At 38.5% G+C, this 19,505-nt stretch overlaps 2 protein-coding genes across 9 annotated transcripts in view; one reads left to right on the forward strand and one right to left on the reverse strand.

The window, feature by feature from the left end:
- The window catches only part of LOC116316798 (nucleoprotein TPR-like), a 35,249-nt gene extending 24,558 nt beyond the window's left edge, over nucleotides 1-10,691 (reverse strand). For 3 of the 5 annotated variants that reach the window (XM_031735435.2, XM_031735434.2, XM_031735430.2), the window contains exons 1-18: nucleotides 10,411-10,691; nucleotides 9,689-9,793; nucleotides 8,875-8,939; nucleotides 7,427-7,517; nucleotides 7,219-7,322; nucleotides 6,436-6,600; nucleotides 6,175-6,267; nucleotides 4,657-4,737; nucleotides 4,462-4,549; nucleotides 4,107-4,244; nucleotides 3,876-3,970; nucleotides 3,241-3,438; nucleotides 3,043-3,150; nucleotides 2,665-2,888; nucleotides 1,516-1,679; nucleotides 1,291-1,415; nucleotides 1,055-1,203; nucleotides 562-724 (exon numbers count right to left, since the gene is read on the reverse strand). In XM_031735435.2, the coding sequence (XP_031591295.1) occupies nucleotides 562-724; nucleotides 1,055-1,203; nucleotides 1,291-1,415; nucleotides 1,516-1,679; nucleotides 2,665-2,888; nucleotides 3,043-3,150; nucleotides 3,241-3,438; nucleotides 3,876-3,970; nucleotides 4,107-4,244; nucleotides 4,462-4,549; nucleotides 4,657-4,737; nucleotides 6,175-6,267; nucleotides 6,436-6,600; nucleotides 7,219-7,322; nucleotides 7,427-7,517; nucleotides 8,875-8,939; nucleotides 9,689-9,793; nucleotides 10,411-10,561 (2,307 nt within the window). In that variant the 5' untranslated portion in view covers nucleotides 10,562-10,691. The remainder of the gene's footprint in view (nucleotides 1-561; nucleotides 725-1,054; nucleotides 1,204-1,290; nucleotides 1,416-1,515; nucleotides 1,680-2,664; nucleotides 2,889-3,042; nucleotides 3,151-3,240; nucleotides 3,439-3,875; nucleotides 3,971-4,106; nucleotides 4,245-4,461; nucleotides 4,550-4,656; nucleotides 4,738-6,174; nucleotides 6,268-6,435; nucleotides 6,601-7,218; nucleotides 7,323-7,426; nucleotides 7,518-8,874; nucleotides 8,940-9,688; nucleotides 9,794-10,410) is intronic. The other 2 variants (XM_031735432.2, XM_031735433.2) reach the window with 1 other exon arrangement.
- A 271-nt stretch (nucleotides 10,692-10,962) lies between these two features.
- odr4 (odr-4 GPCR localization factor homolog) lies at nucleotides 10,963-19,394 on the forward strand. 4 transcript variants are annotated; one of them, XM_039602090.1, is made up of 14 exons: nucleotides 10,963-11,100; nucleotides 11,380-11,483; nucleotides 12,849-12,965; nucleotides 13,132-13,224; nucleotides 14,929-15,035; nucleotides 15,117-15,153; nucleotides 15,513-15,656; nucleotides 15,731-15,826; nucleotides 16,003-16,050; nucleotides 16,500-16,619; nucleotides 16,749-16,863; nucleotides 17,882-18,085; nucleotides 19,004-19,054; nucleotides 19,289-19,394. In XM_039602090.1, exons 2-14 carry the CDS (start codon nucleotides 11,385-11,387, stop codon nucleotides 19,357-19,359), a joined length of 1,302 nt encoding a protein of 433 aa, XP_039458024.1. In that variant the 5' UTR covers nucleotides 10,963-11,100; nucleotides 11,380-11,384; the 3' UTR covers nucleotides 19,360-19,394. The 4 variants fall into 4 exon arrangements, with proteins under 4 accessions (XP_039458024.1, XP_039458026.1, XP_039458027.1 ...); XM_039602091.1 differs by having other exon boundaries at nucleotides 10,995-11,128; XM_039602092.1 differs by lacking the exons at nucleotides 14,929-15,035; nucleotides 15,117-15,153.
- The last annotated feature ends 111 nt before the right edge of the window (nucleotides 19,395-19,505 follow it).

A 19,505-nucleotide genomic window follows, 5' to 3' on the forward strand; every position in this document is an offset into this window, starting at 1 on the left:
ACTGTAACCTTTCTTTCCAATCATTCATAATGACGTTTAATGTACTTCCAAGGTGAGTTAATATAAACTTTTCAGACATATCACACATGTTTAATAGACCAAACCAGAAAGAACTCTGGAGTATTGAAAATCCTCTCTTGTTTTGATCAACTCAGGCTGCTGAAACCTAATGTACAGGGAGGCAGATGTACTTTTGGGCCATTTCCATTGGAAAGAGAGAAAAGAAGGCGCGGAAACACAAAAATCTGTTAACCGGTCCTTTAGGTTAAAAAGCAGACAGACCCATTAGTCTAGCAAAATAAGATATAAATAAAAATCCTTGCAGTGGTCAACAGGCCCAGCTGTAAATTAAGTTGTTACAAGTGCAAAAAAAAAACATATGTGCCTAAATTAAGTTACTATGTTAATATTATCTTAGGAAAATATTGGTTTTAATGTTTAATGTTTTCACAATACTGTGGTCTCTGCTATATTTAGAATGACATCCAGTACAGCCCAATTGACTCCATAAGTCCTTTTATCTTTCTAGCCGTCCTGATCCTCACTGCTCGTCTTGCTCACCTCTTCCAGAGCAATTTTTTCATTAGCCTGTCTCAGGTCCTGGCTCATTGTGTGGATAATGTGCTCGTGTTGCTGGGCTGTTGCAGACATCTTTTGGTTCCTCTCCTGAAGGATAACGATCTCTCGGCGGTATGCTGATACAGCCTCCTGGAGTATTTCGTATCTGGTATTTAGAAACACACACAGATCTCAGCCTTTAAAAATAAATCCTGGCGACTCCCAGTACTCCCCCAAGCCTCCTGGTAGACACACCACTGGTATCAATGCTACATCACTTTGTTTTTAACTTATTGCATTCAAAAGATTGAGAAAAATTTCCTCTGACCTTGAGGTCACTGACATTCAAACTCGTACAAGATTTTTAATAGATGCAACTATTGTATCAATTTGAAAACTGAGTCACTGCATTTATGACAATACTCCTTCAGCCGTTTACAGGCGAGGGGTAAAAAAGCATAAACTGTCACATTAGTGTTTTGTGTCCTAAACCCACCGCTTGTTGCTGAACTCCAGCTGAGAAGTCAGCTTGGCGTGGCTGGAGCGGAGTTCTGTCAGCTGCCTTTGTAGCCGATCATTGGTTTCATTCAGTATCCTGTCGTTCTCTGCCTTCTCCTTCTTATACAGCGTGAAGGCGTCATTGAGCTGGGAACAGACACACATCACAAGAGCTTCAGGAATTTGATTCCTAACTCAACATTCGCTTTCATATACAGATGTGCTTGTGTGTACCTGTTTTAAAGCTGCTTTTGTCTGAGCACTCTGTGCCGACTCTGCAGCAGCAGCTCTCTGAGGAGTAGAGCGAGCAGCTGGTATTGAAGAGCGGCCGTGTGCAGGCTGGGGAGAAGAGTCTTGACCTGAAGTTGCAAACAAAAAATAAAAATAAAAATAAAAACTTGATTGTGTCTATTCACCACCAGAGGTGCTACATACAGGTCTTAGTATTTTTTTTGTCACCTTGAGGAGGCAGACTGAAGCCAGTGCTCTGTGTCAGCAAAACCTTGTACATGTCTCTCTGCCTGGCATTTGACTCTGCCAGCTGTTTCTGCTGGTTCCTCTGCTCTCTCAGTTGCTCCACCTCCTTATGAAGTCGATCCACACTGGACTCCAACTCTGATATCCTACAAGAAATCACGTGTACATAGTTCATCTTTAAAATAGAATGATGTTACATATGACTCACTTTTCTTACATTTTCCCTGATTAACTACGATAAATAAAGATATCAGCTGACTTCATAATTAACTGGTTACCATAACTAATACCAAACACTGATTAGTAGATATTTATTGAAAACTGTATGGTGAAAACCAAGATAAATAATGTACCATTATTAGCTAAAATGTTATTAATTTGCAATATTGTTAAAAACACTACAATAAAGTACTTAGAATCCCTGTTCCTAGACAGGTAGAATAGCTATAATTCAATTTGATAATTTGCAAATGAATTAAACCCCATATTTAATTAAAATAGTGCAAATGCAAGATTTTAAAGGTTGAGTGTGAGACATTGTTTACTTTTTTAAAATATTTGAGCTCATTTTGAAGTTTTAAAAGAGTACACTCTTAAGAACTTGGGTGAAATTTAAACAATGTTTAAATTTCAGCAGCTCAGTAGTTCATTGCCTAAAAAGTGCCAAAAAATATTTTCAAGGAGTGAGTCTGGACTACTACTCACCAGTTTAGCCATGCTGTTGCAGAATGTGTTTTAGCATTACCAATAACAAATAAATAATAATGCTGAATTCAATTGAAATCACTTATGCTCACCCACAGAGTGGCAGCAAGCCTCTAACCCATCTTTTGAGATTCCTTAATCAATCTTTGATCAAATTACCTAAAAACAAATGCTGACTAGTCCTACTGTGACTACCACACAGGACATTACAGTCCAATCTTTTGTCATCTCAGTGGCATGAAGACACAAAACTCCCAATGGTTAGAATGATTTGCTTCTGTACATCCAATTAAAATCACGTCTATTAGTTACTGAAAGTTCAGTGTTAAGACATTTGTGTCACTGCATTGTGGACACAATTGTACACCATTTATAAAAATGGCACTGAAAAACCAGGGCTAAATATAATAGTCCCATCACTTTTACCGTGCTGATGTTACTTGGCTCTGCTGTTTGTCCTTCTCCTCCTCCAGCTCCCTCAGCCTTCCCAGAAGGCTTTGGTTGTGCCTCTGGAGCTCCTCCACACTGCGGAAAGACAGCTGGTGAGGGCTGATCACCTCTGAAGTGCTAGAAATGTCAGCAGAGCTGCCGTCATCCTTGGTCACCTGGTTGCCCCTGGCTTCCTCCAACTCCACCAGAAGACCACACACCTGGAGAGAAATGAATCAGTGCAAGCTCTATTCTGTGTTTAACATTAATAATTTATTATTTCCCCACTCACATGATGGTCATTAAACCTAATCAGACATAACAGCACTAATGATAGAATTTCTTCTGTGTATTGCTCTAAATATCTTAGCATACCTGAGCAGATGTATCCTCCAAGAGTCTTTCAGTCCTCAGTTTCTCTCTCTCCAGGGTATCACAGTGCTGCTTTACCTCCTCTTTCTCTTTTTGCAAACTGTAAATTTCCTAACGGCAAAACATGAACAACATGTAAGTTTTATATGACCAAACAAATCAAAAATTGAATCAATCGGGTTTATAAAACAGCTGCCTTACTGTTCGAGCTTGCTCCAGTTTGTTGCACAGGGAGGCCATGGATCTCTGCATGCTCTCGTACTCCTCCCTCTGTTGTTTCAGGACAGGAGCTTTGGATTCGACCTCCTGAACAATCTCATCCAGCACACGGCTCACTCTCCTTGTCTCCTGCTTCTCCAGCTGAAGCTGTGTCTGACACTCAGTATACGCATTATACAGCTAAACACAGAGACAGCAAAGGAAGAATTCTTAACCACAAAAGTCTACACTGCACTCTACGCTACAGTAGTACAGATACACTACTGGACGGACGATTTACAGCACACTTGAAAATATCTAGAACCTTGCAATATATCAGAGTGTCTCAAGTAACAACCACAATAAACAAATTCATGGTTATTCTTGGTTAAGCCCTCCCTTTTTTTTGACGTAACATAGCAAAGAAATGCAATGCTCTCTAATGGCCTAAAATTTTGTTCACAAGAGGTGGAAAACACTCCTTTGAAAATCTGCTCCATGATGATGTGGTTTACGGCACAGTTTCTGGATATTCATAATACCAAATAGCCCTTCTACCACATCCCAAAGGTGTTTTATTGGATTCAGACGTAGTGTCTAATTCTCACTGACACCTTGGTAAAATCCCGTGAACTCACATCAAAGAACTTCATCCCAGGTTTGACAATCGCTGCAATGGAGGCTGCTGAAGGGCACATGGCATCCAACTGTTCTTCAGTCATAGAAGGCATGCCTGGAACACAATGTGCACATGTAAATACAGCTGTTATGGGTTTCCAGAGACATTCTCATAAAAGCAGACTTAGCTTGATAAGCACAGGTAAAACGTGTGTGTGTGTCTGTGTGTGTGTATATATATATGTTCTTACAGCAGTGTTTGCCTGCAGCCTTCACTGTAGCATTTTCCAACTCCTTTTCCATTTTCTTGATCTTATCTTTAAGCTCTTCTTCAAGCCGAGTCTTTAGCTCCTCACCCTCTGACACCTTCTTTTCTAGAGCCTTATTGGCTGCAAAGGGAGCAAAATCAAACACACAGAGGTCATTAGTAACACTTTGAATATGGAAAGCTACAGAGCAGGTTAAATATATTAAGAATACAAATTTACTACAAAGGCTTTGGGGTTCATGATGGCACTAGTTTTGTATTTGCATTATAAACTAATATTCATACTTTTAATTAATGACCAGGTGTGCAGACACAAAACTAAAAACATGGATACGTACCTTCCCCCGTTTCTTTCACTAGCTTGCTGAGTTCTTCAACAGCTCTGCTCAGTTCTTGGTTCTTTGTCTCCATGTCTGTTGCTGCCCCCTACAGGGAGGAAAAGGATGACTCTTAGAAGAACATGGCACTACAGTGTAACAGAAGGTTTTAGTTATTTAAGCAACAACTATCTTAGTGACTTTGTGACTTTTCACCTTATAGAGTGAAGACAACTTGACATGAGCATTGAGTTCGTTGCAGTACTTCTCTTCCATGGCGCTCTTCTCATCTTTGACCTGGAAAGATATTTAGAAAATAAATGCAATGCATAACATATGTGTATGCAATCACTGTATCATTGGCAGATTAAAAAAAATGCTGATCAATTGTTTGATCAATAAAACAATTAGTAATACTTGAAGAGATCTTTCAATAAATCCTGGAGCACAAAGTTTCCAAGGCATCTAATTAGGGTTTAAGCGCTTTGACGCAGTTCTGTAGCTCACCACTGTCACCATGGAAACACAAACAGGAGGGTTTCACCCTTATTTGCCACTAAAGTCAGAGCTCCAATAGAAATGTATGAGCAGCGCATAAAATGAAAAGTCTGAAAAAACACTGATAACACACTACAGAGACAGTGATGCTGGCACAGTTTAACGTGGAGGGAGTCTGTTTACACACAGTGAAGAGCAAAGAGGCGGAGCCATTACTAAGATGTTGAGTGAAAGAAAATATGTTTCTAGCATCCAAACAGCAGCGCTGTTCTTTTGATTGCATTAAAACCTTTCAGGGAAAAGGCTGGTGGGAGTCCTTTATCAAAGCACCTGATGAACAAACTCAGACATGAATAAAAGCAAACTTTGTAGCTGCTGGTACATGTTTAAATTATACAGCCTAATGACGTCCTATTTTACATAGAAGCCGTACCTGCAGCAAAAAGGGTTGGGTCTAAAGGGGGGCATGGATGTACAAGGCCTTGGTAACATTTTTCAGATTGAAAGTGACATAATATCAAATTGCATTAATATTTAAAAATATAAAAATTAAAGCTTTTTTCACAAGCCAATAAAAATGTACATGTGCCAGTAAAACTCTGAGCCACTTGAGGGTTGTTAGGCTGATCAGTGAATTATTGTTAATATTAATTAACATCTACAACATGTTTTCTGCAGTACAGAAACTTTGCATCGAAGCACAGAGCAAACTTCAGAATGCTGATATGCTTGCTTATCTTCATTGCAGCCACCACATTCTCCTTTAAAGGCTTACAGACACATTCACTGCACACTTAAACATGCAGAAACATGTACAAAAACTCATAAAGCCTTCCAAGAAGACAGAGTAAAGATGACATTTTTATGCCTTATCACATATTTATCTTATTTTATTTGACTTTTACTCTACTTGATAGCATTTATACATTTTTGCATTTAAGAAAATGTTTTCTCTAAAGACTCAAATTGAATATGACACATAAAAACAAAGGAGTTTTTTGGTGGTTTTTTTGGACAAATGAAACAGATGACCGACAAAACAAAAACACTGCAGTTTCTAAAATAGAAACCAATGAACAGTTCATTTTGAAAGACCTGTATTTTTTTCTCTTTTTAATATGTATTATTGCTCATTAATAAGTCAAAAGTATTTCTTATCCAATTAATCAATTAATATAATAATCAATTACTAAAATAATCAATAGCTGCAGCCCTACATAAGTGTTTCCATGTTACCTGTTTCAGTTTGTTGTTGAGGTCTTCAGCTCTTTTATTCTGACTTTCACTGGTTTCCTTTAGAACAGTGAGTTGACTTCCCAGTACAGCCACCTGTGGAAGAGAAATATTGTTACTAAAGACGTTAGCGCTGTGGCTAGAATAGCTAATTAATCCTACATATTCCACAACTACTGATAATAAAGGAGATTAAAACCAACAGGGAATTTACATTCAGTTTATACAGTACTGAATGCAAATACAGTACTGTATAAATCTTACCTTCTGCTCGCTGCTCTTCAGACTGCTCTGCAGCTCCAGGATCTCTTGGCCTTTCTCTCTGTTGGTGTTCAGCAGTTCCTCAGTTTTGGTATTTAGCTCTGCAGTCAACCACTCGATCTTCTTCTCAAGCAGCTCCTTCTCCTGCTCCATACGCTTCTCCCGGTGCTGTAAGATACATTTCCAGTAACACTTCTCTCTTCACGCCACAAAAATTTTCCACAGAAAAAAAAAAAAAAAAAAAAGGCATTTTAAAGGTGGACCAATTATCGTTTTTACTATAAGCTCAAAAATAAATAATTCGCAATCCTTATTCAACCTGAACAGGCCTCAAAGCATTTTGTCTGAAAGAAGCAGTTTCATTTTCTATCCCTTTAAGACTGTCGAACTAAAAAGGCCACTGTCTTCTAAAAGGCTGTCCCTTGTCTGGCTTCCACAAGTAGAACTCAGTCCCAGTAAGCACTGTTCTCTGCAGGACTGTAGGCCTTCTCGATTAAGTCAAAAGTAATGATTATTATGATCAGTCATTTTAGCCTCAAGCCCTTGTAAGACGACCCCAAGCCCGTTTTGCAAGTGCAGCTGCTGTTATTGGCAGACTGCAGTTTGAGCAAACATCTGAAACAGAGATTAAAGCAGAGCATCTGTTTGTGTGTAATATTATGCTTCTTACCTGCTTATTGTGTAGTTTATTTGGTGTGTTTAACATAAGGTGAACCTGTTGGTGAGTGTGTGTGTGTGTGTGTGTGTGTGTGTGTGTGTGTGTGTGTGTGTGTGTATAGAGCGCACCTGTACAGAAGCTGCAGACGACTGTATCTCGTCCAGTTTTAACTGCAGCTCCATCTTCACTTTGTTTGAGTCTGTCAGTTTCTCATTGAGACGTTTCACATCCTCTGCAAAGACAAATCCACAGACCAGAAAAAGAAGCGTAAACAGGTTTCCACTGAACCAAACATGCACAATTTATCGAGGTGTATAGCTTCTGTTGTGAACTTACCAGAGACATTCTCCACCTCCTGTGTTCTCTTCTCTAGCAACCGCTCCAGCTCTCTCTTCTCTGCCTCAATCTCATACTTGGTCTTGGTTTGCTGTATCCATACATACGTGCACAAACAGTACTTGAATTATACTACTACACTAAGAGTGTGTAGAAAATTGAAATGTGTAACAATTATCCAGTATCTGTAGCAGACTTCTAAAGGAATTTCTGTGTTAATGATGAGTAAAAGGTCTCTTTTTTATTAGCTGAGGTAATGGTTTTTCACTAATTCACACAACGTCAAAAACATACAGACTAAACACATGAGTACACCCTCACTAATATTTGGTTAAATGTCTCTTAGCAAGATGCACCCCAAACAGACAATTTTGGTAGCCATCAACAAGAGCTTCTGGTATAACTGGCTGGATATTTCACTGCTCTTCTTGGCAGAATTAGCACAGACTCGTCACTCTGGAGGAGTATGCAAAATTGTGAAAGGAATCCGATACAAGCCAGTAAGTCAGGGAAGCTCACTTCTGACCAATGACAGTGATACTGAAGTGAGTTGTTGAGAATATCCTGGTGAGCCCTGCTGTTTTTACAAGTGCTAGCTACTCTTAGCCAGTTTTAGTGAAGCTTTATTTGAAGAGGCTCTAACATTGCTGGACTCTGACACTTGGTGACTAAACTCTCACACAATGTAAGAATAAACTGTTTAGTCTGAAGATGCAGAAAAGGAATTATAATTTGCCTCCATATCAGACACCACGGTTCTCTTCTCCAGACCAGTCTCTAGCCACATACATAAAACCCAGGGTAACAGTGAGTACTATATCCAACATGGAGGGGCACACATGGTAGCTCCTAATAACTAGTGCCTGCTCCTGTGCGTTTTTAATGGATCAATTCTGAGTTTATGAGAATGCAGTAATTAGTTAGAAGATGTAATTACACACTAATCAATGTATATTTACAAGTACAATAATCCTTTTTTCTGTTAAATAATCTCAAAAGACTATGATGCTACCATTACCAAGCTTAAAGATGTTGATTTTAGTATAGGGTTTATATTTTTGGTGAGTCCACTACAGCATAAAATTCTGGGATATATGAGAAAGTGGGAAATCCCTCCGACCTTACCTCCCTAGAAATGTAACTATACGTCAGCATAGCCCATGATTCCTGTGATTGGCCTGTTCTGCACCATCGATTTCTCCTGTGCATTTCTAGCTATTTTTTCACTGCAGTTTATCAATTTATCAGTCACAGATAAACAATCATTGTCTATTAGCAGCAACCAACCAACCCACCCAGTGACATCATGCTATGTACTGGCACAAGATGGCAGTAAACACTAACCATGTTCAAAGATTTAGCTAGGTGTAGCACCGATAAATGCAGCATAATTGTATCAACGCAGCTTTTAAGTTATGTCAATATAAAGCCCTTATAGGCATGTTTACCTGTTGCGATGGTTTATCTTCGGTGCTCTCTCCTTCTATTCCCTTTAGAGTGCTCAACTCTTCATCTAAAGAGAGAAACATTATAACCCATGGCTTCACGAGATCCAGAAAGACAGTGCTAGACTACATTAAAACCTCGTGATTCATTTAAAAACAGTCTCTGGTAAAGCATAAAATGACAGTACAATGAATTACACTATATTTCTTTTAATAACCCTCATCAGGTGCCATTAGCAGCTGTAACCTCTGAAATGTCTAACTCAGAGTGTCTTTGCAGAAACATTTCAGCTAGTGTTTTAAACTAAATAGGCCTTGTTCTATCATAATATAGAACATCAACAAGGATGGTCATCTATAACAGCAGAATATCAGCATGGGCTAAAACCAATATCACTTGTTATCAGCCTTACAATACTGCGCAAACATTTCAAGCCACCCCTCATTTTTTCTAGGAAAAATGGGAAATGTAAGGGGTGAATAAAAACAAAACATTGTTAAAACTGTTCAGTTACTAAAGATCTATTTGATCTGAAACAACAAACAAATTTTAAAACTAAACAAATTGAGTATGTATATACACACACACACACACACACACACACACATATATATATACATACATACATACATACAACATATCAGCATCTAATTTCAACCTACATTTTTTTATAATCCTGTTTTTCAGAATTTCACAATCAGTGCATCATTAAACATCAGTGTAATTTTTTTCAAAGTGCACTGTACAATTAAGTTCTGTGCTGATCTAGACAACATGTAGAATAAAGACACCTGCTGATATGATATGGTGACTTACTGAGCTTTTTATTTTCCTCTTTGAGAGTCTGCAGATCTTTGGTAGCAGACAAGATCTGTTCCTGACTCTCCGCCAATCTCTTCTCCATGTCAAAGTACTGTTGCTCTATAAGGGGCAACAGTCAACAGGAACACAGGTGTGCACAGGAAATATACACTTTAGTACTTGTCCGGTCACAAACACAGAGATCTGCAATGCTGATCATTATTTATTTATATTCTATATATCTCTATATTCTCTCTCTCTCTCTCTCTCTCTCTCTCTCTCTCTATACACACACAAATATATATTTAACTTATAATTTGAGAAAATCCCCTTTTCAGTACTGACAAAAGTTAGTGCCAAACTCTGTTCGAATTTACAGTAACATTGTGTGCATTTGGTTAATGACGACAACATAAAAACACAGGCTGGTACAAGATGTTTTTCAATAATTTGGTAACTGTTTTTTATTTCGGCATTCAACACACTACACATCACTGCTTAATAATAAAATAACAACTTCAACAACTGGACACATCTCCCTTCCGCCAAAGTTAGCTTTAGCTTGATAGCGCAGCTAACGTTAGCGTGCAGGAGTTAGGGTAGTGAAACACATACAACATGTTTTATACCCAAACAGAGTGAGTACTCTAAATACTAGAATACTGGAATCTAGCAAGCAACAAAAACAAGTTACACGCCAAATAGCTAACCAATACGGACTTGTTCTAGGTACCCACCGCTGTCTGCTTTGAATCGCTCATGTTGCGTCTGGAGCGCCTCGTTAGCATTCTGCAGCTCCGTTACAAACTTCTCCAGCTTGTTCTGGATGCCTTTCGGGAGCTTATTCAGCTCCGTCCGCTCCAGAGCCTGAAGCAGGACGACCGCCATCGCTGCCTACTCGTCCCGAAGAATAACGGTAAACTCTTGTAAAATAATTTTAATCTGTGCACTGTCTACAACCAAAGTAATAACTAAAAAATGTCAAATTAGACCCCCTCGACGCGTACACAGGCAGGAAGTTTGCTTCATACTTTCAAAATAAGGTAATGAAGTTCGACGAGGTAAATGAAAACTACTTATTAAAGCTTAGATGCGATGAATCGATATACGCTCTTCGAATCTAAAAGTTAAATAGTTAATTTAATGTATATGGGCAGCTACAAAGTATTTATCTGGTCTTGCCTCCAAGCCTACCTGGCTCTCATTGCAGCAAATTTTATTTTGAAGAAAAACTCTCAGCGTTTAGTTTGCTTTGGTATACTGACCATTTCCATCCCGAGTCACCTATTACGACACAGACGTGCGACGGAAATCCGTCAATGTATATTTTTTTTGGTCTGCTGACGAAGCATTAGACCTGTCAAAATTGCCTGCTTTTTTGGTTGAGATTTTAGCAGCTGTTTTACTTCTTTTGAATATTTTCCATGGTACGTGGAAGCTCTTGACGTCCACACTGTATGTTATAGTGAACCTGAACTGTTATTTTAATGAAATGTAGCTAAAATATGAGCTAGCTAAAGTTAGAGGGGCAAACAGCTGTAAATAATCAATGAGCGACTACATATTTTCTGCTTTTAATTCGACCGTATTTATAGATTAGAAACACTTGTTGTAGTGCTCCATATCTCTTTTTCCTTGAACTGTTTATTTACAGACGCTCTTGGATAAAGTGCAATGTTTATATCACCTCTTCATTTCCCTGCCAGAAATAATGGGTCGTGGATATATAGTCCAAGATGATGTGGAGGGATATCTGTCGAAACTGTGTGAACAAAAGGCAGACCCAGTCACAGGACTGCTAATTGGACAGGTACCTTTGTATACTAACATCTGTCATATATTAGGCCATGTGTAAAAACAGAGGCTTTAGAACTTTGCATTCATTACACCTAATTTTTTTTATGTGAAAAGAGTGTGTCTAGCGGTGGCATATGTCAGATTTGTTCAAGATATTGAATCAGGGCTACAACCAAAGTCCTTTTAGAAGCAAGTAACAGTCACAAATACTTTGAATAGTATTCCAATAAATTTGTCAATTGTGTTAAACTTAAGAAGTGAAATGAGAGAAAAAAGAAAGTGAATCTGTCTATTAACCCTTCTGTCCATATAATATCAGAAAATAGTTGAAAAATACTAAAATCCTTTCAGGATGGAGTCCAGAGTTACTCAGTTTTCTGTGAGCTGCGAAATGGTGAAAATGATCCTATGTTCTCAAAGATTAGAATGAAATTAATGAAATGCGCTACATATAGTACTGTGCAGAAATATTCTGCCACCCCCCATTTTCTATGTTTTATTTCCAAAGATCCAAACATTCTTGTCATATTTTATCATGGTCTTGAGCTGCAGTTCTATTGCAGTATAGTCTCTGTATGTGACCATTTTCACTTGGAATGTTTCCAAGAACTGGACTGAAAATCCATGGCAGCAGGTCTTATGAAGTGATGAATCCAAATTTGAAATCTTTGGTTCAAACTGTCAATATGTATTCAGACAGTCAGGAAAGAGGTGCAGCAACAATTGTCTATAGCCATCTGTAAAACATGACGGAGCTTCTGTCAGGGTTTGCTTCTGCATTGCTGTCAGTAGTGTTGCACTCTCACTAAAGTGCTTGCTCATAGGGGGTCATATGATTGTTAGGGTTTTCTCTGTATTATTGTAGGGTCTTTACCTTACAATATAAATCATCTCAAGGCATTTTTTTCTGATTTGGCCCTATATAAATAAAATTTAATTTATTCATCTTGACAGAGTAAAAAACAGTCAACAACCAAAGAAGAGCTTTAGAATATCTTTCAGAAAGTCAAGAGAACAATTCATGAAGACTGCGTAAAGAAATTACTAGAAAGCTGCCTAAGAGAGTTCATGCTGTGTTGAAGAATAAAGGTGGTCATGCTGAATATTGACTTTCAAGCTAGTTAGAACTGTAACTGAGTTTTAGCCTGTATACTGTATTTCCATGTATATTTGCACATTTCAATAAATCACTGGACCTATTTCCAATTTTTCTGGCAAAATCTAAAGAAACAAAGAGTGGCTGAAGACTTTTGCACAGTACTGTACACATGCTTTAAAATTAATACGTGAGCACCATATGTCACAATACGATAGGACATGAACATGCTGTGTGTGGAGTTAAGAGAAATTAATCAATATTACTGACTAAATATTTCAGAGTTCAACCCAAAGGGATTTTGTTGTCATGGCAATTCGGACCCCCCAAAAGGAGGAGTCTGCTGCAGCAGCTAGAAACTCTGTGGACAAGGAGTGGGTCACCGAGCATGCTCGACAGGTAGTTAAAGAGAGCCGTGCCTCTCCTCCAGCACACACTGATTTGATTGCAGCATGTATTATGCTCATGTATTAAATGAGGAGTGCATTGTGCTTTGAAATGAGCTGTTCACCTAGGTAGACAGACTTGCACACAGCTAAGCTTCATGTTTGCTATTGATTTCCAGGTGTCCAGGATGCTGCCCGGAGGCCTCTCTGTGGTGGGAGTCTTCATCATCACTGATGCAGATGCCAAGGACGCACTAACTACACTCCGACAGGTGAGAGTCATGTTGACACTGTTTCCAGCAAAATCATTTCGAAATTCTTGTAATGTGCTATAGCTTGTAGTGTGAAGTGTAATCGAAAATCAGCTTAAATGATTAGAAACGAGGTCTCGCACCTGCAGCTTTTTTGCCCATAATCCAGTTACTCTCTGTGGCTTTGACCTAAAATTAATATATCAAAATGAGCATTGTCAATTATTTTACATTTTACTTTTTTTTTATCATTGTTTTAAGTGATTCTAAAAAATGTGCAGCCTATATGTCAAATTTAAAATAAAATGTTTTAATATGTCTGTCACCTGGCGCTTTATGCTCTCACTTTTGCTAAGCTCCAGTAGTGGTGACTTCCATGAATGTTAACACATAAGTGGCTGCACATAAATAGATAGTCCTACCAGCTGTGAATTCCAAAGCTTAAAAAAAAAGAAAAATCATGGAGGAAATTCGACAATTTAAGTGTGGGAAACTTGCCTCCAAACCTCCAGTACTTGGCCCGATGTGAAAAAGTAATTGCACATAAATCTAATACCTGGATGTGCTACGTGTGGCAGCAAGAACTGGTATGTTTTTCGGAACATTATCATAACAAGTGAGCTTCAGGGTACTGACTGATGGCCAGACGTTATCCTTCAGGAGTTTCTGGTAGAGAACAGAATTCATAGTTCTATCAATTATGGCAAGTTGTCTAAGACCTGAAGCAGCAAAGTAGCTCAAAACCATCACACTACCACCACCATGTTTGACTGTTGGTGAGATTTTCTTTTCATGAAATGCTGTTAGTTTTATGCCAGATGTAACGGGAATCAAACCTTACCTAAAACTTGAGTTTTGTTCTTTCCTCATTAGGCTACAAAATATTTTTTCAAAAGTCTTGGACATTTTCAAGATGTTTTTTGGGAAATGTGAGGCAAGCCTTTGTGTTCTTTCTGGTCAACTATAGATTTTGCCTTGCCATTCTCCCATGGATGCATTTGTTTTACCAGTTTTGTCTTAGTGTTGAATGGATAATGGAGTGTTGCATCAGCCAAAAATGTTGAAAGACTCATTTATACTTAAAGGGTGTGTCCGTTCACTATAAGTCTAAAATATATTTTACAGTTCAGCACAGATTTGTTAAAAAATGCTTTATTTAATATTAAAATTTGCTAACAGGGTTAGCTTAGCTCGTTCAGATGGAAGACATCATGTGACTTTCATGTGGTTCAAGACTAAACACAAAGTGTGTGAAGAGCTAATTCAGTTTGATGGTGGAAATATTGTTGGAGCATGATTTGGTTCTTTATGTAGCTATAAAAGAAAGAAAAATAATTCAGAGGTTTATTAGAAACTTTCTCACAAAAACACTGGCATCAGTGATCATCTCAACCTTTTTTTTTCTTTCTTTTTTTTTTTTTTTACCAAAATGCAAACTTTCTTTTAGCTGATGTTGTTGAACTAATTAAAGCTCTGAACCCAGTCAAGTATATCTTAAATAACATTGAGGACAAAGGCTTGCCTGAAAACCCTACAACTCTAAAAGGAGCTCGCTTAACTTAACTTTAATACACTGGAAACAGTCTTCTTTCAATTTGTCTTTATACAACTGAGGACATTTGCACTTCAGTGCTAGAAAAATCCCCAACTCCAAAAGGAGTGAAATCAAATGTAATCACAGAAAAGTAAAAAATTGGTAACATCATGCAGCGTGTGTGTGTCTAGCTGCTGTTTGCAGTGGAAAATCTGATCTCCTCTGAGCACCTGTGGGACCCTGCAGATGATGATGTCACAGACTGTGTCACGCTGCAAATCAATCCCAAAACCAGAAAGTATCCTTTTCATCAGCTTTGCCTTTGGCTCAGGTAGCTACCATACAGTGTTTGTGGATGTTCTTTAACCCAGTGGACTAGAACTGTCTGTAGAACCTTTGACATCAAAGACCCCAAGGTCAGTTTGCATCTCTCACATCTTACAGAAAAGCAGCTTCTACCTGCACAGCTCTAAAATATTACTCAAATGTGTACTGCCTTCAAAAAACATTCTTTGCTTTTTTCCAAAACATGTAATATCACAGTTTTGGAACACTATTTCAGTATGGTGTTATAAGTCTTATTCACTGAACAAGGAAATCTATTATGTTCTGACTTCACAAACACACCGGTAAAGTGCTTCCACGTTACATTTATCAGGGGTTGTGGATTAAACCTTTTAAAGTGAGATGTAGGCCACAAGGTTAACAGTCTTGATATATGTTGTCCTGTTCTCTTTCATACAATGCTGTTGTTGTTGTTTATATGTTTTCCCAGAGTGTGGCTAAGCCTGCAGACTGGAAGTACCAGTCAGGTTTGTGCTCCTCCTGGGCAACCGTGTCATGCAGTCTAAATGTAGACATGCTGCTACCACTACCAAACAACAGAACCAGCACAGGAAATATGGAGGAATGCCTTAAGGTTGGAACACACACTTATGCATGAGACCTTTTTTTTCTTCATGGGAACAGTTCTGACTTGATTTTCTGTTTCAGGAAGGACTGAAAGCATGGGCACACCAGATTGAGTGTGGACTGTGTCTGATTGATGGAAAAAGGCTACCCGAGGATTCGGAGCTCACAGTGATACAGGTTGTTAATGATACTTGAATGAATGAATGCTTGATAGCTGCTTTAGGATTGATTATTTGCACACTTTTATGTGCAAATCAATTACAACATAGACTGCTGTGGCTTGATGATAAATAACAAGTGATTTTTTGTTGAAAGGCAGCAAGAAAATTCTGACTTCCAGTGTTTTTCTCTAGAGGAGGAATCTGAGACAGACATACACAGCTCAGCTGCTCATCACAACGGTTAGAGACGCACTTTTCTACTCTAATTGAGCACTTAAAGCACTGTTTTTTTTACTACAAGCTTCATTCACCCAAGCACACACACATTCATACACCCATTTTTCTGTACCTAAACTCCATATCTAATTTTTGCACATACACTCACATTCCGATGGATCCATAGGTGGAAACTTTAGTAGGTTTCCACCTATGGATCCAGTAGGTTAAGTATCTTGCCCAATGGTACTTTGACATGTAGATTGCAGTAGCACGTAATTGAACCACAGACCTTGTGATTGGTAGATGACACGTCACACAAGTAGTGGCAGTGAAGCCATAAATGGACACACATGCTTGTGTTTGGTACATTTCTGTTAAAATTATACATATTTGCTGGAGTAAAGCTAAGTCAGGTTTTGAGAAAGTTTGTGCATGACCATGAAATAAAATTTTGCCTTCCTTTGTGTTAGGAAAACAAGAGGTTAACAGATGTGATCCAGCAGTGTGGCGGCAGCGTGTCAGTAACAGGAGCAATCCACAGCAGAGCTTATCTACACAGCAACAAGCCAAAGGCCAGACAGGCAGAGAAGGTAATTCTTTAGCATAAGGGTTGTTCCAGATAAAAGATCTGAAGTTCAACATCTGAGAAAAAGAATGACCCACAAATGAAATGAAAACAGAATTTATTATTTTCTCATGGAAACCTCTCTTGCGGACAGCTGCTGAAGAGGGACGTGGTTTCTACGGTGGCCACGAGAGTTCAAATGATGCTGGAGGAGCTGCTGGCATCAGACCAGGAGAGCAAGGGCAGCTGCAGAGACAAACAACAGAAAGGTGCAGACACTGTGTGCTCCACCAATCACTTGCTTACAGCTGTACATAGATAAGTTCAAGGTCATGGGTGGGTTTACTGCCAGCCAATGAAACCATAGAGGCAGGATTTGAACACAGATCAGACCTGACCTCAACAGTACAAGGTGAGCAATTAGTAATGGATGGCATACGCTATTGTTAATCCCAACCCCCAATTTCATAGTTGGTCTGGTATGAACACAGTGTATCCACATGTATACATGTGGCCAGTGCTTCTCACAGGAATGACACTGCTTGTGTATTGTTAAGGGGGATCCAGGCCTGTTAATCCATGTAAGTCTATGGAGACGAAACAGCTAAAATGATCATAACTCACTGAATTTTGAAGCAGTTTAGTTCATTATAAATGCTACAACTACAGCCCCAATTCCAAAAAGGTCAAGACATAAAAAACATCAAATGTTTAAACTGTGAAAATGTAGCATTTTAAAATGTATCAAAGCACTGAGTAGGATGGCAGCAACACATCTCAAAAAAGTTATAACAGGGCCATGTTTACCACTGTTTTCTCCCTAGTCATCTTTCAACAATACTATAAACATCTAGGAACTGAGGAGGCCGGTTGCTGGTGTGCTAACAAATTTTTTTTCTTAGTAATTCTGTGTGCACTCTATTCTTATTATCTCTGTCTGTAGCTTGCCTCCACCAGTGTGTGAATGTGAGAGTGAATGAATAGTGGAATTGTAAAGCGCTTTGAGGGTCTCGAAAAGCGCTTTATAAATGCAATCCATTATTATTATTATTATTATTATCTTTCTCCCACAATTCTTTAAATGAATAAGGAGTAATAAAGAAAAAATGTTGTCTGTCTACACCTGATGGTTACGTTTTCAAAGCAACTTTTTTAGAATGAATGAAAGTTAGATGTGAATAACCTTACTGTTGTGTCTTAATACATGAGCACCATTAGAAGAGATGTTAAAATCCACGACCTCTCAATATTAGTTACTGTACCTGCGCTTCTCTGTCTGTCCTTCAGAGCTGTTCTGCCTCCCCCATCGTATCTTTTGTCCACTAAAAGTGAGCGGGCCACTCTGTGTGTGTGACTACCAGTTCAGTGATGAGGATTTATCTGAGGTGCCTGAGCGGTTGAAGGAGATGCTGGACATTGATGCAGCGGAGGAAGACTTGGATACCAGACAGGAAATGACTGTTGAAATCACAGGGTGTGATGTTACACCAGGTGGGCACAGAGTTTGTGTTTGTAAAGTAGTATTTTCACACCAAAACCTAATTTCTAGTTTGGGTATCAGTTTTCACTTTCTCCTTTTGTTGTCACGGTATTGTTTAAATGGTAAATGGACACATTTTTTTATATAGCGCTTTTCTACTCACCTGGAGCACTAAAAGCACTACAACATGCCTCATTCACCCATTCATACAAGCACTTTTTTCCCTACGCTTAAGTGCTTTCTATCTGACACACACACACATCAGGATCGAACCACCAACCTTCTGATTACTAGATGACCTGCTCCACCTACCTCCAGACCAAATGTTAGTGCCATTACTATATGAATGCAAAATATGTAATTGTGACGTGCTGCTGCAGAGAACATGTGCCAAACTGCAGATGTGAGGTCAGATGTATATGAAAACAAATTAAAAACCATCATAGCTCATCTGTAAACATTAATGGATGGGTATAAAAAAAAAAAGTTCACTTCAATGGAATTTCCTGGGTTGGGAAAATCTCAATATCCCATCTGTCATCATTTGGCGATAGAGTCAGCAACCTCCTCAAAGCCTCAGCCTCAGTAATACAACAATAAATGGTTGTTTTTGTTGTTAACAGTGGTGCGATGATAACTATCAGTTTACAGTTTATATTAATGATGTCTGTTGAAAATTCCCATCGCAAAGTTAAACTGAAGCAACAAATAACTAACAAGTTACTTAATGAAATCATCCTGACTTCACAAACTTACTCCCTAGCTGCAACATTGTATGACACTAACAAATTCTAACCGTTAAAACAAGTGAACATCTGTATGTGCACACTGATGGTACTTTAGTTACGCCATTTTCACAATAATCAAGCAGGAGTTGGTGATGAGGGATGTTAACCTAGTTGATCCAAATGTGTGTTGTATGTTTTCAGAGCCCACTCAAGAAAAAGTCGAGGCGCCAGATCACAAGAAAAACTACATTGGTAAAGACCTCTCATCTACATTTAATAAATTGTGTTAGCAAGACGAATGATACATTTGCTTATTATATTTTTTGTATCATCCAATCGTCTTCTGTTAGGGCTCAGTATTCAAATAACTAAAGTCTACTGTGTAGTGATTTGATAATGATTAACTATCGAAAATATTTTTTTTTTTAAAAAAGGACATGCATGCTTGTGTACTCTGTTCTGACTGTCCTCCTTTCTGTTGTTTAGGTGTTGCCATGGCTACAGCTGTCGCCTTACTTGCTACTGCCGCCTCGATGCTGTATCTCAATGACATTTGAGGAAAATGAAATAAAGAAATAGTGTTTTGTTTTGATCTTTTCTGCCAAGTGGATCTTGGTTGAATCAGAAGATAACAAATAGGGCTGACTACAGTTATTTAAAAAATAACAAAATCCCCAACTGAAAACAGCGCCCTGGGGATTTA

Source organism: Oreochromis aureus, linkage group 18 (assembly GCF_013358895.1).
Source record: "Oreochromis aureus strain Israel breed Guangdong linkage group 18, ZZ_aureus, whole genome shotgun sequence".
NCBI lineage: Eukaryota > Metazoa > Chordata > Actinopteri > Cichliformes > Cichlidae > Oreochromis > Oreochromis aureus.